This window comes from Plectrocnemia conspersa, unplaced genomic scaffold (genome assembly GCF_051122295.1).
Source record: "Plectrocnemia conspersa isolate PC_06_02 unplaced genomic scaffold, ASM5112229v1 ptg000011l, whole genome shotgun sequence".
Classification (NCBI taxonomy): domain Eukaryota; kingdom Metazoa; phylum Arthropoda; class Insecta; order Trichoptera; family Polycentropodidae; genus Plectrocnemia; species Plectrocnemia conspersa.
Window position 1 is genome coordinate 38,885 of NW_028277175.1, and position 14,174 is coordinate 53,058.

At 49.3% G+C, this 14,174-nt stretch overlaps 2 protein-coding genes across 2 annotated transcripts; both read left to right on the plus strand.

Annotated features, from left to right (window-relative positions):
- Window positions 1-6,053: 6,053 nt before the first annotated feature.
- LOC148229021 (uncharacterized) lies at window positions 6,054-6,521 on the plus strand. Its single transcript, XM_088196796.1, has one exon. The coding sequence runs from the start codon at window positions 6,054-6,056 to the stop codon at window positions 6,519-6,521; it is 468 nt and encodes a 155-aa protein (XP_088052922.1).
- Window positions 6,522-8,169: 1,648 nt separating this feature from the next.
- Window positions 8,170-9,087, plus strand: LOC148229022 (uncharacterized). The gene is made up of 2 exons (XM_088196798.1): window positions 8,170-8,353; window positions 8,495-9,087. Exons 1-2 carry the CDS (start codon window positions 8,170-8,172, stop codon window positions 9,085-9,087), a joined length of 777 nt encoding a protein of 258 aa, XP_088052924.1.
- Window positions 9,088-14,174: the final 5,087 nt, after the last annotated feature.

The following is a 14,174-nucleotide window of genomic DNA, read 5'->3' on the forward strand; positions in this document are numbered from 1 at the left end:
CTGTTAGGCCTGCGCCCCCTTTGCTGGACTAAACTGGTCTCCAATGTCTGGTCTTCCAATCCTCAAGATCTTTGAATAATTGGCCTGCCTGTTGGGCCTGCGCCCCTTTCGCTAGAACAACCGGCCGCACGTCCTCTCTGTACAAGTGCCAATACGCAACTTGACCTAACCTTTTTTTTTTTTTTTTTTTTTTTTCTGGAGGTAGGAAATCTTGCATAAGACATCCCCCGGCAACGCCAAAGGATAGTGTCAGATTCCTACTGACTAAAACCTACCCCCACCTACTCACCACGGACGTCCCGGAAACCGCCGTTAGGCATTACTTCGCGATGTCAGTTGTCTCGTCAGTCAGTTTACTGACGACCGCCTTGTCGGCGGAGTCTCTCTTCACTTTCTTTAATTTTTAAGACATCGGTTGCGAATATTACCCAAGCTGACCATGCAGACTGGCAGCTAAGCATAAAGGGCGTCATGCTTTCGGGAGTCAGGGGTTCCTCGCTCCCGATTGCAGGTTTTAATCGTGCCCTTTGCTCTTGCCATGCTGAGCAGCTGAACAGAGTGTGTTCTGCGTCGTCGGCGTCGCTCTCGCAGTGGTGGCAACGACTGGTTGCCTCTTTGCCTATTCTGTTAAGATAGACTCCGAAGCAACCGTGACCAGTTAATGCCTGAGTGAGATCCCACGCCTTTACATCCCCGATGAGCCTATGGGTCCATCTTCCTTTAGGGGAGGCGTTCCACCGACTTTGCCACTTCTGCATGGTCAGCTCCCTGGATCGTTCCTTTGTCGCCCATCCTTTGTAGGTCGCCTGCCTCTCCTTGGCTAGCAGGTCGACGGGCGGAATTGCGGATAAGGCCAGGATGGCGTCTTCCAAAACCGTCCTGTAGGCTGATGCGACTCTCAGCGCACTTATGCGTTGAACTTTCGCCAGACTTTGCCTCGTCCTTTCCACTCTCATGGCGTTTGCTCACACCGGGGCCCCGTAAAGTAAAATAGAGTGGACCACTTCGTTGTACAATTTTCGTCTCTTGTACTTTGGTCCACCGACGTTAGGCATAAGTCTGGCTAGTTCGTTCGCCGTTCTTGCCGCCTTTGCGGCTGCCTCTTCCGCGTGCTTCGCGAAGCGCAGCTTGTCGTCGAGCCATACTCCGAGGTATCGCAGCGACCGCTTGTACGGCACCTCGAAGTCGTTTATTACGATCGAAGGTGGCGACATATTCCTGCGTCGCGTGAAGAGTATGGCTTCTGTCTTGTGAACGGCGAGCTCTAATCCTGCTCCGTCAAGCCAGCTCTTTACGTGGAACATCGCAGTTTCTGCTGTTAATTGTAGGCTCAACGCATTTTTACCCTTTACTATAAGGGCCGCGTCGTCTGCAAACGCTACGATGTTGGCGCCGTCCGGCATGGGCAGTCGCAGCAGTCCGTCGTACATGACGTTCCAAAGTGCCGGTCCGAGGACCGACCCTTGTGGAACGCCAGCTGTGACCTCCTGCTGGAACTTCTCACCCATGCATTCGTACTCCAGTACCCTGTCGCTGAAATAACTCTGTGCCATTTTCAGCAGGTATACTGGAGCACCGATGTCTGCGAGTGCGCTGAGAGTCGTGCGCCAGTTGGCCGTGTTGAACGCGTTGCGAATGTTTAACGCAATCAACATGACGTGCTCGCTCCGCTTGACGCTCCCCTGCCATGCCAGCCTTACCGTGTCTACGACTTGGCTGATGGCGTCTACCGTAGAGTGTCCGGGGCGAAATCTGTACTGCTGCGGTGACAGTCCGCTTTCATTGTTCTCCAAAGTGTGCTGGAGGCGCTGTAGAAGCATCCTCCCCAGCAGCTTTTTAACTCCGTCTAGCATACACAGAGGTCTGTATGCCGACGGACCAGGTGGCCCTGCCTTGCCTTTCGGTATAAGTACCAGCTTTTGCCGTTTCCACGGGGCGGCAAAAGTCCCCTAAGTGAGGCAGGCGTTTAAGGCTGCTAACAGCAGCTCAGGATCCTTATCGGCTATGCGTTTTATGACTGCGTTTGGAACGCAGTCTGGTCCTGGTGTCTTTGTAGGTTTTAGCCGTTTGGCGGCTGTTAGCAGCTCTTCCTTGAAAAAAGGCAAAAACTCTTCCTCAGAGACGTTGCTGTTTGGTGGGCTCCAGTCGGTCTTAGTGTGCCGCGGGAAAAGACCCGCAATGACCGTTTCGACGTTGGCAACGTTGTTGAGGTAACAGTCCTCGTTGCCAACTGTGAGCTTCTTCAATACTATTTTATAGGGTCTTCCCCACGGATCGTCGTCGACCGACGTGCAGAGTTCCTCCCAGCATCGTGCTTTACTCTCCTTTATGGCCTTTTTTAGCGCTTTCCTAGCTTCCATGTAATCTCTACTGTTATCTTCGCTTGGCCGTCTTTGCGCTGCCCTGCGACGGGATAGGCACTCTCGTCTCAGGTCGGCAATGGTGTCGTTCCACCAATAGACCGGCCTGCGACATGCCCCCCGGCTTCGCTTCGGCATCGACGCGTCGCAGCTTTCTGATACCACTTTGTTGAGACAGCGGACGACGTCTTCCGCTCCAGCTCCTGTGTTTGCAGCGTCTATTACACTTTGGCGCCTTTTCGCCACCGTCTCGTCTACGGCAGTCACTTCGAGCTTTCGCGCGCACCATCCTTCGGTAATTCTTTGAAGCGGTGTTCTTGCGCTTGTGGTGAGCTCGAAGCTCACGTACCGATGGTCACTATGCGAGTAGATATCCAGAACTTGCCAGTTCCTTATTCTACTCGCGATAGTTTCGTCGACAAACGTCACGTCGACGATTGACCCGGTATTTCCGCGAACGAATGTGTATCGGCTTTCTGTGTTAGCTGCAATAAGGCGCATTTGCGCCGCCATCTCGGAGAGCAAGCTTCCTTTTCTGTCTGTCACCGCAGCTCCCCATTCTGGCGCCTTAGCGTTAAAGTCGCCGGCCATTATTACGGGGAGTGTTGATTCTCTGACGCTCTCAGCTAGGGCGTCCAAGCCGCTTAAAAATTCGTCTGTAGTGGAGTTGGGAGAGAAGTAACAGATGTATATTCTACAGCCTCCACCCAGATCCATCCGTTTCCGCCAACTGCCGGAACGTTTGTTACGCGCAGGTCGCTTGTGGCTGGTATGTAAATTGCAGCTTTCGAGCCCGTGTCAGAGTACCAACGGTTTACCGAGTTTCGGTATTGCTCCGACACGATGACTACGTCTGCGTTAGCTGCAATAAGGCGCATTTGCGCCGCCATCTCGGAGAGCAAGCTTCCTTTTCTGTCTGTCACCGCAGCTCCCCATTCTGGCGCCTTAGCGTTAAAGTCGCCGGCCATTATTACGGGGAGTGTTGATTCTCTGACGCTCTCAGCTAGGGCGTCCAAGCCGCTTAAAAATTCGTCTGTAGTGGAGTTGGGAGAGAAGTAACAGATGTATATTCTACAGCCTCCACCCAGATCCATCCGTTTCCGCCAACTGCCGGAACGTTTGTTACGCGCAGGTCGCTTGTGGCTGGTATGTAAATTGCAGCTTTCGAGCCTGTGTCAGAGTACCAACGGTTTACCGAGTTTCGGTATTGCTCCGACACGATGACTACGTCTGCGCGTAACTCGCTGGACGTCTGATGCAGCAGGTCTTGCGCAGCCTGACTGTGGTTGAGGTTTATCTGCAGTGATTAATCATTTTGCAGGTTTATTTAGACAGCTCGCGCGTTCCGCTGCGTATTTAGGACATTGCCTACTGCCGCTTGTGTGCTCGACTCAAGTTTTTTGTCGACTCTGTCCACTGTTGCCGATATCGGCGCACAGCAGGCACTTTGCCTTATTTTTGCAATCGGCAATCTTGTGTCCTTCCTGGCCGCATCGCAGGCACAATTTGCTGCGATCGGGTGCTTTGCACTTTGCTGCAAAGTGCCCATAGCCCATGCACCGATAGCAGCGTGATAGTTTAACGCGCTCTCTGATGCGGCACCTCACGAGACCGATCTTGATGCGCCCGTTTTTCAACAAGGCGTCGGTCTCCGGTGTGCACGGCAGTTTAATAGTGCACACCTGGGTACTGCTGTGAGCTGGTCTTAGTCTAGCTGTTATCGATGTGTTGTTTGTGGAGGTCGTGATTTTTTTCTCGTGTAAAGCAATTATTACTTCCTTAATGGTTACACCTTCATCAAGATCTCTTATCTCAACGTCGCGACTTCGTACGACTCGATGAATTTTGGCTAGTAGGCCAGCTGCTTCTGCTATGATGTTTTGGAGTGCTTCTGTTTGGGCTTTTGTTCCCTTTCTGCCCATTTTAAACTGTAGTTCTCCATTTTGCGTCCTGCGTACTGCGTCTACGTCTAAACCTTTGCTTTTAGCAGCAGTGTGGACGCTTCGTTTAGTATAGTTTAAAAAATTTCCGGACATATTGTGAGCAAATCTTTGGAAGAAAATCCGGAATTTTCCGGGCATTTTCGCGGGACGACTAAGTTTAAAAAAGAATATTACAGAAACAAACCATGTCGCCGGACGAACAACCTTTACAGGCCAAGCAAGGAAGCAGCTGCAAAAAAGCAACCGCCACCACAGCAACGCAGACGCTGCCTAGCGGCAAAAACATTGCTGCAACTTCAAACAAAGAGTTAAAAATGCACTCTGAAGTCAACCATCAGGCCCCAGCTGCACAGCCTGAAGGGGAAAAAAACGAAACCCTAGCCTGCCACAAAGCTTCTTCTAAAACTTTAGAAGATTGGAAGCAGGTCAGCAGAAAGAGAAATTCAAAAACTGACAGCAGGTCAAAATTGAAGGCAAAAACGTCGACACGGTTCCAAGAAGAGGCAGCAGCAACGGCTGCAGCCCCAGAAAAAAAAACAGCGGGTAACAAACCGCGCAGAAAGAGAAGAGCCAAATTGGCGGAGACTACCCTTGTGCTTACCTGTGCCGGCGAAGCGCCGAAGTCCTACGCCAGCATCCTGCGTCAGGTCAGCGTAGCCACAAAAAAGACCACTCTCGACGTCCGCGCCACTAAGCGCACCCAGAAAGGCGAACTGCTGCTTCGCCTGGGAAAAAACGGCGAAGGATCTGACGTCCTCCAAACTGCACTAATAGAAGCGGCAGGACCTGGAGCTAAGGTGACCAGGCCCACAAGCACAGCCACCATGACGGTCACTATCCGCGATCTAGACGAAGGCGTCATCGCAGCAGACGTGATCGACCTACTAGATGAGTCTCTTGGTGACTCAGAAAAAGAGAAAATTACGATTATCAGCTTAAAAGAGGCCTATTGCGGGACCCAAGTTTGCGTCGCCAAAGTGCCACACACCGCCAGGACCGACGCTCAGCTAAAAGAGGGGCGCATCAAGATCGGCCTAGTACGATGCCGCATCAGAATGCGCATCGACATGCTAAGGTGCTACCGATGCTCAGCCTACGGCCACACTGTTACGCGGTGCAGGGCGCCCGACCGCTCGGGACTATGCAGAAGCTGCTGGAAGACTGGGCACAAAGCAACTGAATGTAAAAGTGTACCAAGATGCATCGTCTGCACCAGCGAGACTGACAACTTAGCCACAGCTCCGCACTGCTACGGAAGCGCTGACTGCCCTGCTTTTAGAGCGGAGCTAGCGTGCAGCAGAAAAGCCTCGAAATGTCAGTACGGTTTCTGCAAATAAACCTCAACAAATGCAGAGCTGCGCAAGACTTGCTGCAGCAAACTATAGTTGACGAGCGCAAAGACGTCGCAATAGTCTCTGAGCAGAACCACAACTTACCGTGGCGCTGGCATTCTGATAAAGGGTCAAATGCCGCTCTTCATCTACCATCTAGCAGCCGCCTGCTTCTGACCAACGCTGCAAACGCCCTCAGCACCGTCGGCTAGACCTGGATAGAGCTGGGCGACTTACGCGTTTACAGCTGCTACTTTTCGCCGAACTCCCCAATGGAAGACTTTAACTGCAGCATCGCCGGCCTAGAAGAGAGCGTCTGAACATCGACGCTTCTGGTCATCGTATCAGGCGATTTTAATGCAAAATCCGTCGAATGGGGTGCAGCATCTACCGACGCAAGAGGAGTTCTCCTTTGCGACATGGCGTCAAACCTTCACCTGCACGTTGCCAACACGGGAAGAGAGTTTACCTTCGTTCGGGGCAGCACGGGGTCAGTGATCGACGTCACGTTCGTCGACGAAGCCCTAGCGGCAAGAATTCGAGGATGGCGCGTGCTAGATGTCCCCTCGCAAAGCGACCACAGATACGTCAGCTTCGAGCTCACCCACCGCAAAATCACTCTATCGCCTAACACAGCGAGAGGCTGGTGCGTACGTAAGCTCGACCGCAAAGCTCTCGACAAAGTGGTAGCTGCAAATAGCGAGGCAGTCCAAGGCGCCGCGCAAACAAACGCGCCAGCGGAAAACATAGTACGGGCTGTAAACGAGCTCTTGCGTGACGCCTGCGACGCCTCAATGCCCAAGCGAGGCGCGAACCTACACAGAAGACCGGCTTACTGGTGGACGGAAGAAATCACCGACCTTCGACGCGCTTGCACAGCGTCCTGACGACGCGCCCACAGGCACCATTTTGCCGTAGCTGCAAGAAGCGGCGAGACGCATCAACTCCGCAAGAGCGCCGGGTCCCGACGGGGTTCCCAACGCCGTTCTCAAGCGTATTGCAGAAAAGGACCCAGAGCTGCTTCTCGTTGCCCTCAACGCCTGTCTCTCTGAGAGAGTATTCGACGCGTCCTGGAAGCGACAAAGACTCGTCCTAATACCAAAGGGCACCAAGGCGACGCCCGGTCCCTCAGCATACCGTCCACTCTGCATGCTGGACGGCCTGGGCAAAATCCTGGAAAGACTTATCCTCGAACGGCTCCAAACGGTCCTGGAAGACATTGACAAAGGGCTCTCGCCCCATCAGCACGGCTTTCGCCGAGGGCGCTCGACAATAGGCGTCATCGAACAGGTGATCGAAACCGTCCGCGAAGCCTGGCAGGGAAGCGTCAAGCGCAGCGCAAACGTCGTGTTGATCGCGCTCGACGTCCGAAACGCGTTCAACTCGGCCCGCTGAAGCTCTATCCTAGTAGCTCTGGCTAAAATCGGCACCCCAGCATACTTGATCCCAATGATCGAAAGTTACTTCTCGGACAGGGTGCTGCAGTACGAATGCATGGGCGAAAGTTTTCAGCGAGCGGTCACTGCAGGCGTTCCCCAGGGTTCGGTCTTAGGACCCGCTCTCTGGAACGTCATGTACGATGGACTGCTGAGAGCGCCCATGCCCGACGAAGCCAGAATGGTCGCCTTCGCGGACGACGTCGCCATTTTGATTATCGGAAAGTCTACGACGTCCATCAAAATTGCCGGCGAAGAGGCCCTGCGAAGCGTCAAGAGTTGGCTAGACGGTGCCGGACTGGAGCTCGCAGTCCAGAAAACAGAAGCTGTGCTTTTCACTATGCGCAGGCAACTAGAGCCGCCCAAATTCGTCTTTGACGGCTTCGAGGTTCCTTTTAGCAGATCGTTGAGGTACCTCGGAGTTCACCTTGACGACAAGCTTCGATTTGCGGTACACGCAGACAAGGCGGCGACTAAGGCGGCGATCGTCGCTGGAGAACTCGCCAGATTGATGCCGAACATCGGAGGACCAAAATCAAAACGTCGACGCCTATACAACGAAGTGGTCCACTCCATCCTCCTCTACGGAGCCCCTGTGTGGGCCGACTCAATGAGGGCGGAGAGAACTCGGCTCAAGCTGACTAGAGTTCAAAGAACCAGCGCATTAAGGGTCGCTTCGGCCTATCGCACGGTCTCCGAAGCAGATACTCTCACCATCTCCGGCATACCGCCTATTGACCTCCTTGCGTTCGAAAGACAACGCATCTACAACGGGCAGTCGAAAGACGACGCCAGAAAAGTCACCTTCGAACGCTGGAGGGAACGTTGGAACGAGTCACCGAAGGGTCGCTGGACTCACCGGCTTATACCGGACCCGAAAGTCTAAAGTGAAAGAGGTCAAGGCGAACTGAGCTTCCACCTGACTCAGGTGCTAACCGGACTCGGCTGTCGTGCCATGTGTGTGCCGTCGTCGACACTTAGGGAGAGCGGCGTCGGAGCGGCAGACAGTGAGGGCTTCGTATGGATCGAGGCCGGGGAGATACGGTTTTACAGCTGTTATTACTCCCTGAACTCGCCCATCGAGGCTTTCATTGGCGACATGGCCCGACTAGCAGAGGACGTCAGGACTTCGACACTGCCCGTCGTCGTCGCCGGGGACTTTAACGCCAAGGCACCGGAGTGGGGATCATCCACGACGGACCGCCGAGGAATTGTGCTCTCGGAGACGGCGTCGCAGCTTCACCTGCACGCGGCTAATCGAGGAAGCGCCTTTACGTTTCGACGTAAAAATAGCGGTTCCATAATAGACGTATCGTTTACAAGCGAGTCGATCGCAAATCGAATTGCAAAATGGGAAGTTCTGGAAAACACATACTCGGGCAGCGACCACTTATACATAGAGTTTTAGCTTGCCGATCGAGCAGAAAGAAGCAGACTTTCCACAAGCACCGGTTGGGCGGCCAGCAAGCTGGACAGCGATAAGCTAGACAGGGCGGTGGCCACTGAGAGAAGCAAAGTGATCGACTTGGCACGCAGAGGAGCACCAGCCGAGATCACCGTGAAGGCGCTCAATGAACTCCTTAGCCGCGGCTGCGATGCGTCCATGCCTCCAAAAAGAGGACAGCTTCGAAGGCCCACCTACTGGTGGACCGAAGCGATTGCGGAACTTCGCCGAAAGTGTCTCTCTGCGCGCCGAAGAGCGCAGAGAAGACACGGTAACGAGTCGCTTCGAGAAGCTTATAAGGGAGCCCGGAAAGCTCTTAACATTGAGATCAGCACAAGCAAATCGCAATGCTGGAACGAGATGTGCGCCACGCTGGCCCTAGACCCGTGGGGCACACCGTATAAACTTGTAAGAAAAAAGCTGCGAAGAGCGACCGTCGACCCATACCTCGAAAATAAAGAAAATATGGAACTAATAGTCGACGGCCTCTTCCCGCAGCATCCGGAACTATCCAAAATAAGCATCGCAGCAGACAACGCCGAGAACAATTCCCTTCTGTTTAGCGTGGAATAATTGATCGATGCTGCAAAAATGCTAAGCGAGAAAATGGCTCCTGGACCGGACGGCGTGCCTAATGCAGTCATACGCCAAATCACCGCAACAGACCCAGAACTGCTGCTTGCTGCTTACAACACGTGCCTTAGCGAGGGCACGTTTGCCAAACCCTGGAAAAGGCAGAGGCTTGTGCTGATCTCCAAGGGCAAGGGAGCTGAACCCGGTCCATCCGCGTACCGCCCCCTGTGCATGCTGGACGGTTGTGGCAAAATTATGAAGAGAATGATCCTGCAGCGCCTCCACGCCACTCTAGAGAACGAAACGACCGGACTGTCGGAAAAGCAGCACGACTTTCGCTCCGGCAGATCCACAATTAAAGCTATCGAGAGCGTCGTAGCGCGAGTAAATAAAGCGTGGATAGGCAGCGTTAAAGCTAGCAGCCACGCTATGCTTATAGCTCTTGACGTCTGAAACGCCTTTAATTCGGCCAGATGGCAACTAATATTAAAAGCGCTTACAGAAAAGAAAGCTCCAGCGCCCCTGGTAAGACTCGTCAAGAGCTATTTCGCTGATAGGGTGCTGGAGTACGGAAGCGGGGCTGGTAAACGCCTCCGCCGAGTGACGGCAGGCGTTCCGCAGGGGTCGGTACTCGGACCTACACTCTGGAACGTTATGTACGACGAGCTGCTACGAGTGGCCATGCCGGACGGCGTGGAACTCGTCGCCTTCGCGGACGACGTCGCGGTGATGGCCACCGCCAAGACGACCACGCAGCTGCAGACTGTCGCAAAAAAAAACGCTACATGCGATCCAGCGATAGATGGACCACGCCGGGCTCACACTAGCGACTGAGAAGACCGAAGCAGTCGTCTTCACTAGGACGCGGAAGCTACCGCTGCCCAAGATAGCTTGGAATGGCAACGAAATTGCTTTTAAAAGAGCAATACGCTACTTGGGCGTGCATATTGACGACAAGCTGCGTTTTGCAGCCCACGCGGAAGCGACTGCGGCCAAAGCCGCCAGAGTCGCTGAAGATCTCGCCAGGCTGATGCCGAACGTTTGTGGACCCAAGCAGAGAAGAAGAAACCTGTATAACGAGGTGGTCCACTCAGTCCTCCTATACGGCGCCCCAAAATGGGCGCAAGCAACGAAAATAGAGAGAACCCGGCTCACACTGGCGAGAGTCCAACGCAGAAGCGCTCTGAGGGTGGCTTCCGCCTACAGGACAGTGTCCGAAGATGCCATCTTAGTCCTGTGTGGAATTCCACCGCTAGACCTACTCGCCTTAGAGAGGCAGTCGGTCTACTACGGACAAGAAAAAGCAGCCGCTAGAAAGGCGACATTCACGGAGTGGCAGCGAAAATGGAACGAGTCCACCAAAGGCAGGTCGCACAGACAAGTCGCCGACCTGTCCGCGTGGACGGAAAGGACACACGGCGGCGAGCTGTCGTTCCATCTTACGCAAGTAATGACCGGACACGGCTGCTTCGGTCAGTATCTCAGAAGAATCGGCAAGACAGCAAGCGCCGCGTGCCTCCACTGCGACACCGCTGAAGACGACGACGCAGAGCACACCGTCTTCAAGTGCACAGCGTGGACGGCAAACAAAGCGGCGCTGGAAAGGGCCATAGGAAGAACTGCAACAGCAGACACTATGGTCCAATCCATGCTAGAAAGCCGAATAAACTGGGAGGCATGGACGGATTATGCGTCCGACGTTATAAAAATAGAAGAAGAAGCTGAAAAAGAGCTCAAGATAGCGGCCCTGACGGGACAGAGTCTCTTAACTGGACGAGCTGAAGTGCAATATCGGAAGATAGTACCGGCCGTCCAGGAGAGGGCTGGGGAGAGGTTTTAGCCGATAGGTCGCTGCTTGCAGCGGAATCCGGCACAATCACCAGCAATCTGGACGCTGGTGACGTCTTTCGAAGATTTCCTCTCCTCACAACAAAAAAAAAAAAAAAAAGGTTAGGTCAAACGAGAGTGACTTTGCGGGATCTCGACGGCAGCACAGACATAAAGGAGGTCAAAGAGGCGATAGCTGCAGCTCAACCAGAGCTGAAGGACCTCAAAGTTCTATCGCTGCGACCCTCCTACGGCGAAACACAGACAGCAGTGGTCTTACTGCCCACAGAGCATGCTGTGAAACTACTAGAAATTGGGAAAGTCCGCGTCGGCTGGATACACAGCCGCGTGCGGGAAGCCCCACGGCAACCAAAACGCTGCTACAAATGCCGCGAAACAATCCACATCGCAGCGAAATGCACATCCCCCAGAGACAGGAGCAAAGAGTGCTTTCGCTGCGGTCTAAAGGGCCACAAGGCAGCGACGTGTTTCGGCAAGAAGGTCGCCGCGATGGAAACGAGCGCATCAACGTCTTGCAAATAAACCTTAACGGGTGCAGGACAGCCCAAGACTTAATGATGCACACTTCCATCGAAAAAGGCGTGGACCTAGTGCTAATCAAAGAGCAACACCACCATTCTTCGCACCGTTGGTACGGAGGATCTGGCTGCAAGTGCGCCATTTATGTGCCGTCGTCGAGACTTAGGGAGAGCGGCGTCGGAGCGGCAGATGGTGAGGGCTTCGTATGGGTCGAGGCCAAGGAGATACGGTTTTACAGCTGTTATTACTCCCCGAACTCGCCCATCGAGGCTTTCATCGGCGACAAGGCAATAGTTATCATAAAACCGAGTTTTTTTGTATATTGACAGGGACCCCAAACGAACTTTTATGTGACTCTGCATATAGTTAACGCTCGTATTTGGTTCCTATTCAAGATGTTGACTTTATTTTTTGAAAAAAATAGTGCTTTCGAATATATTTACAATACAGTTTAAAAAAACTAAAAAATAATGAAAAAAAGGTTTTTTTCTTTAAAACACGTTTAGTGTTATGAGTCAATCCACATACCATACATACGCTTATAAGATTTGCAATATAGTTAAGGTCAGTGTGAGCTTATTTATACATATTTAAATTTAAATTTTTGTAACAGTATAGAATTCTTAAGCACCCTGTGTATGTTTGTTAGCAAAATCCATTGTGTCAATTTTTTGCAAAATGGCGACAAGTATAAAAATTCAATCACTCATAACTCAGTAGTGTTAAATTTTACCAAGAAGGTTGTTATACATGAAACGTTAAGAAGCCTAAAATACATCAAAATAAAATATAAAAAATAAAGATTTTTGCTTCAAAACAAGCGTTGTATCAGTTCGATCGTACCCCCATACTAGCCATTTTGAGACTTTCAGAAGAGTTAACGCTCTTAACTGCTTGGTTTTAAAGAATAAGAATTAAATTTTTACTATCGCATAGAACTACCCTGCACCCCCTATACGTTATGTATTAAAAGAATATATATAATTTTATTTAAAAATAGCGGCTAATGTAAAAATTCAAAGTGTCATAACTTTGCAAAATAAAATTCTACTTAAATATTTTGTACGCAAAAAGTGTTTAGGAACCTAATTTGCATTTAAAAACAATTTTTATTTATTTATTTTGATAAAAACCGAGTTTTTTGGTATATTGACAGGGACCCCAAACGAACTTTTATGCGACTCTGCATATACTTAACGCTCGTATTTGGTTCCTATTTAAGATATTGACTTTCATTTTTTTTTTAAATAGAGCTTTCTAATATACTTACAATACAGTTTAGAAAAATTAAAAAAAAATAAAAAAAAGGTTTTTTTCTTTAAAACACTTTAAGTGTTATGAGTCGATCGACTCACTATACATACGCCTATAAGATTTGCAATATAGTTAGGGTCAGTGAGAGCTTACTTATACATATTTAAATTTAAATTTTTGTAACAGTATAGAATTCTTTAGCACCCAGTGTATGTTTGTTAGCAAAATCCATTGTGCCAATTTTTTGCAAAATAGCGACAAGTATAAAAATTCAATCACTCATAACTCAGTAGTGTTACTTATACCATTAGGTCGCTATACATGAAACATTGAGAAGCCTAAAATACATTAAAATAAAATATAAATAATATAGATTTTTGCTTCAAAACAAGCGTTGTATCAGTTTAATCGTACCCCCATACTAGCCATTTTGAGACTTTCAGAAGATTTAACGCTCTTAACTGCTTGGTTTTAAAGAATAAAAATTGAATTTTTACTATCGCATAGAACTACCCTGCACCCCCTATACGTTATGTATTAAAAAAATATATAAAATTTTATTTAAAAATGGTGGCTAATGTAAAAATTCAAAGTGTCATAACTATGCAAAATAAAATTCTACTTGAAAATGTCGTACGCAAAAAGTGTTTAGAAACTTATTTTGCATTTAAAAACAATTTTTATTTATTTTTTTTTTTTGATAAAAACCGAGTTTTTTGGTATATTGACAGGGACCCCAAACGAACATTTATGTGACTCTGCATATAGGTAACGCTCGTATTTATTTCCTATTTAAGATATTGACTTTTATTTTTTTTTTTTTAAATAGAGCTTTCGAATATACTTACGATACAGTTTGGAAAAATTAAATAATAATAAAAAAAAGTTTTTTTTCTTTGAAACACGTTAAGTGTTATGAGTCGATCGACCCACCATACATACGCTTATAAGATTTACAATATACTTATGGTCAGTGTGAGCTTATTTATACATATTTAAATTTAAATTTTTGTAACAGTATAGATTTCTTTAGCACCCTGTGTATGTTTGTTAGCAATATCCATTGTGTCAATTTTTTGCAAAATGGCGACAAGTATAAAAATTCAATCATTCATAACTCAGTAGTGTTCAATTTTAACCAAAAGCTTGCTACACATAACACGTTGAGAAACCTAAAATTCATCAAAATAAAATATAAAAAATATAGATTTTTGCTTCAAAAAAAGCGTTGTATCAGTTCGATCGTACCCCCATACTAGCCATTTTGAGACTTTCAGAAGAGTAAACGCTCTTAACTGCTAGGTTTTAAAAAATAAAAATTAAATTTTTACTATCGCATTAAACTACTCTGCACCTCCTATATGTTATGTATTAAAAAAATATATAAAATTTTATTTAAAAATGGCGGCTAATGTAAAAATTTAAAGTGTCATAACTTTGCAAAATACAATTAAACTCAAAAATGT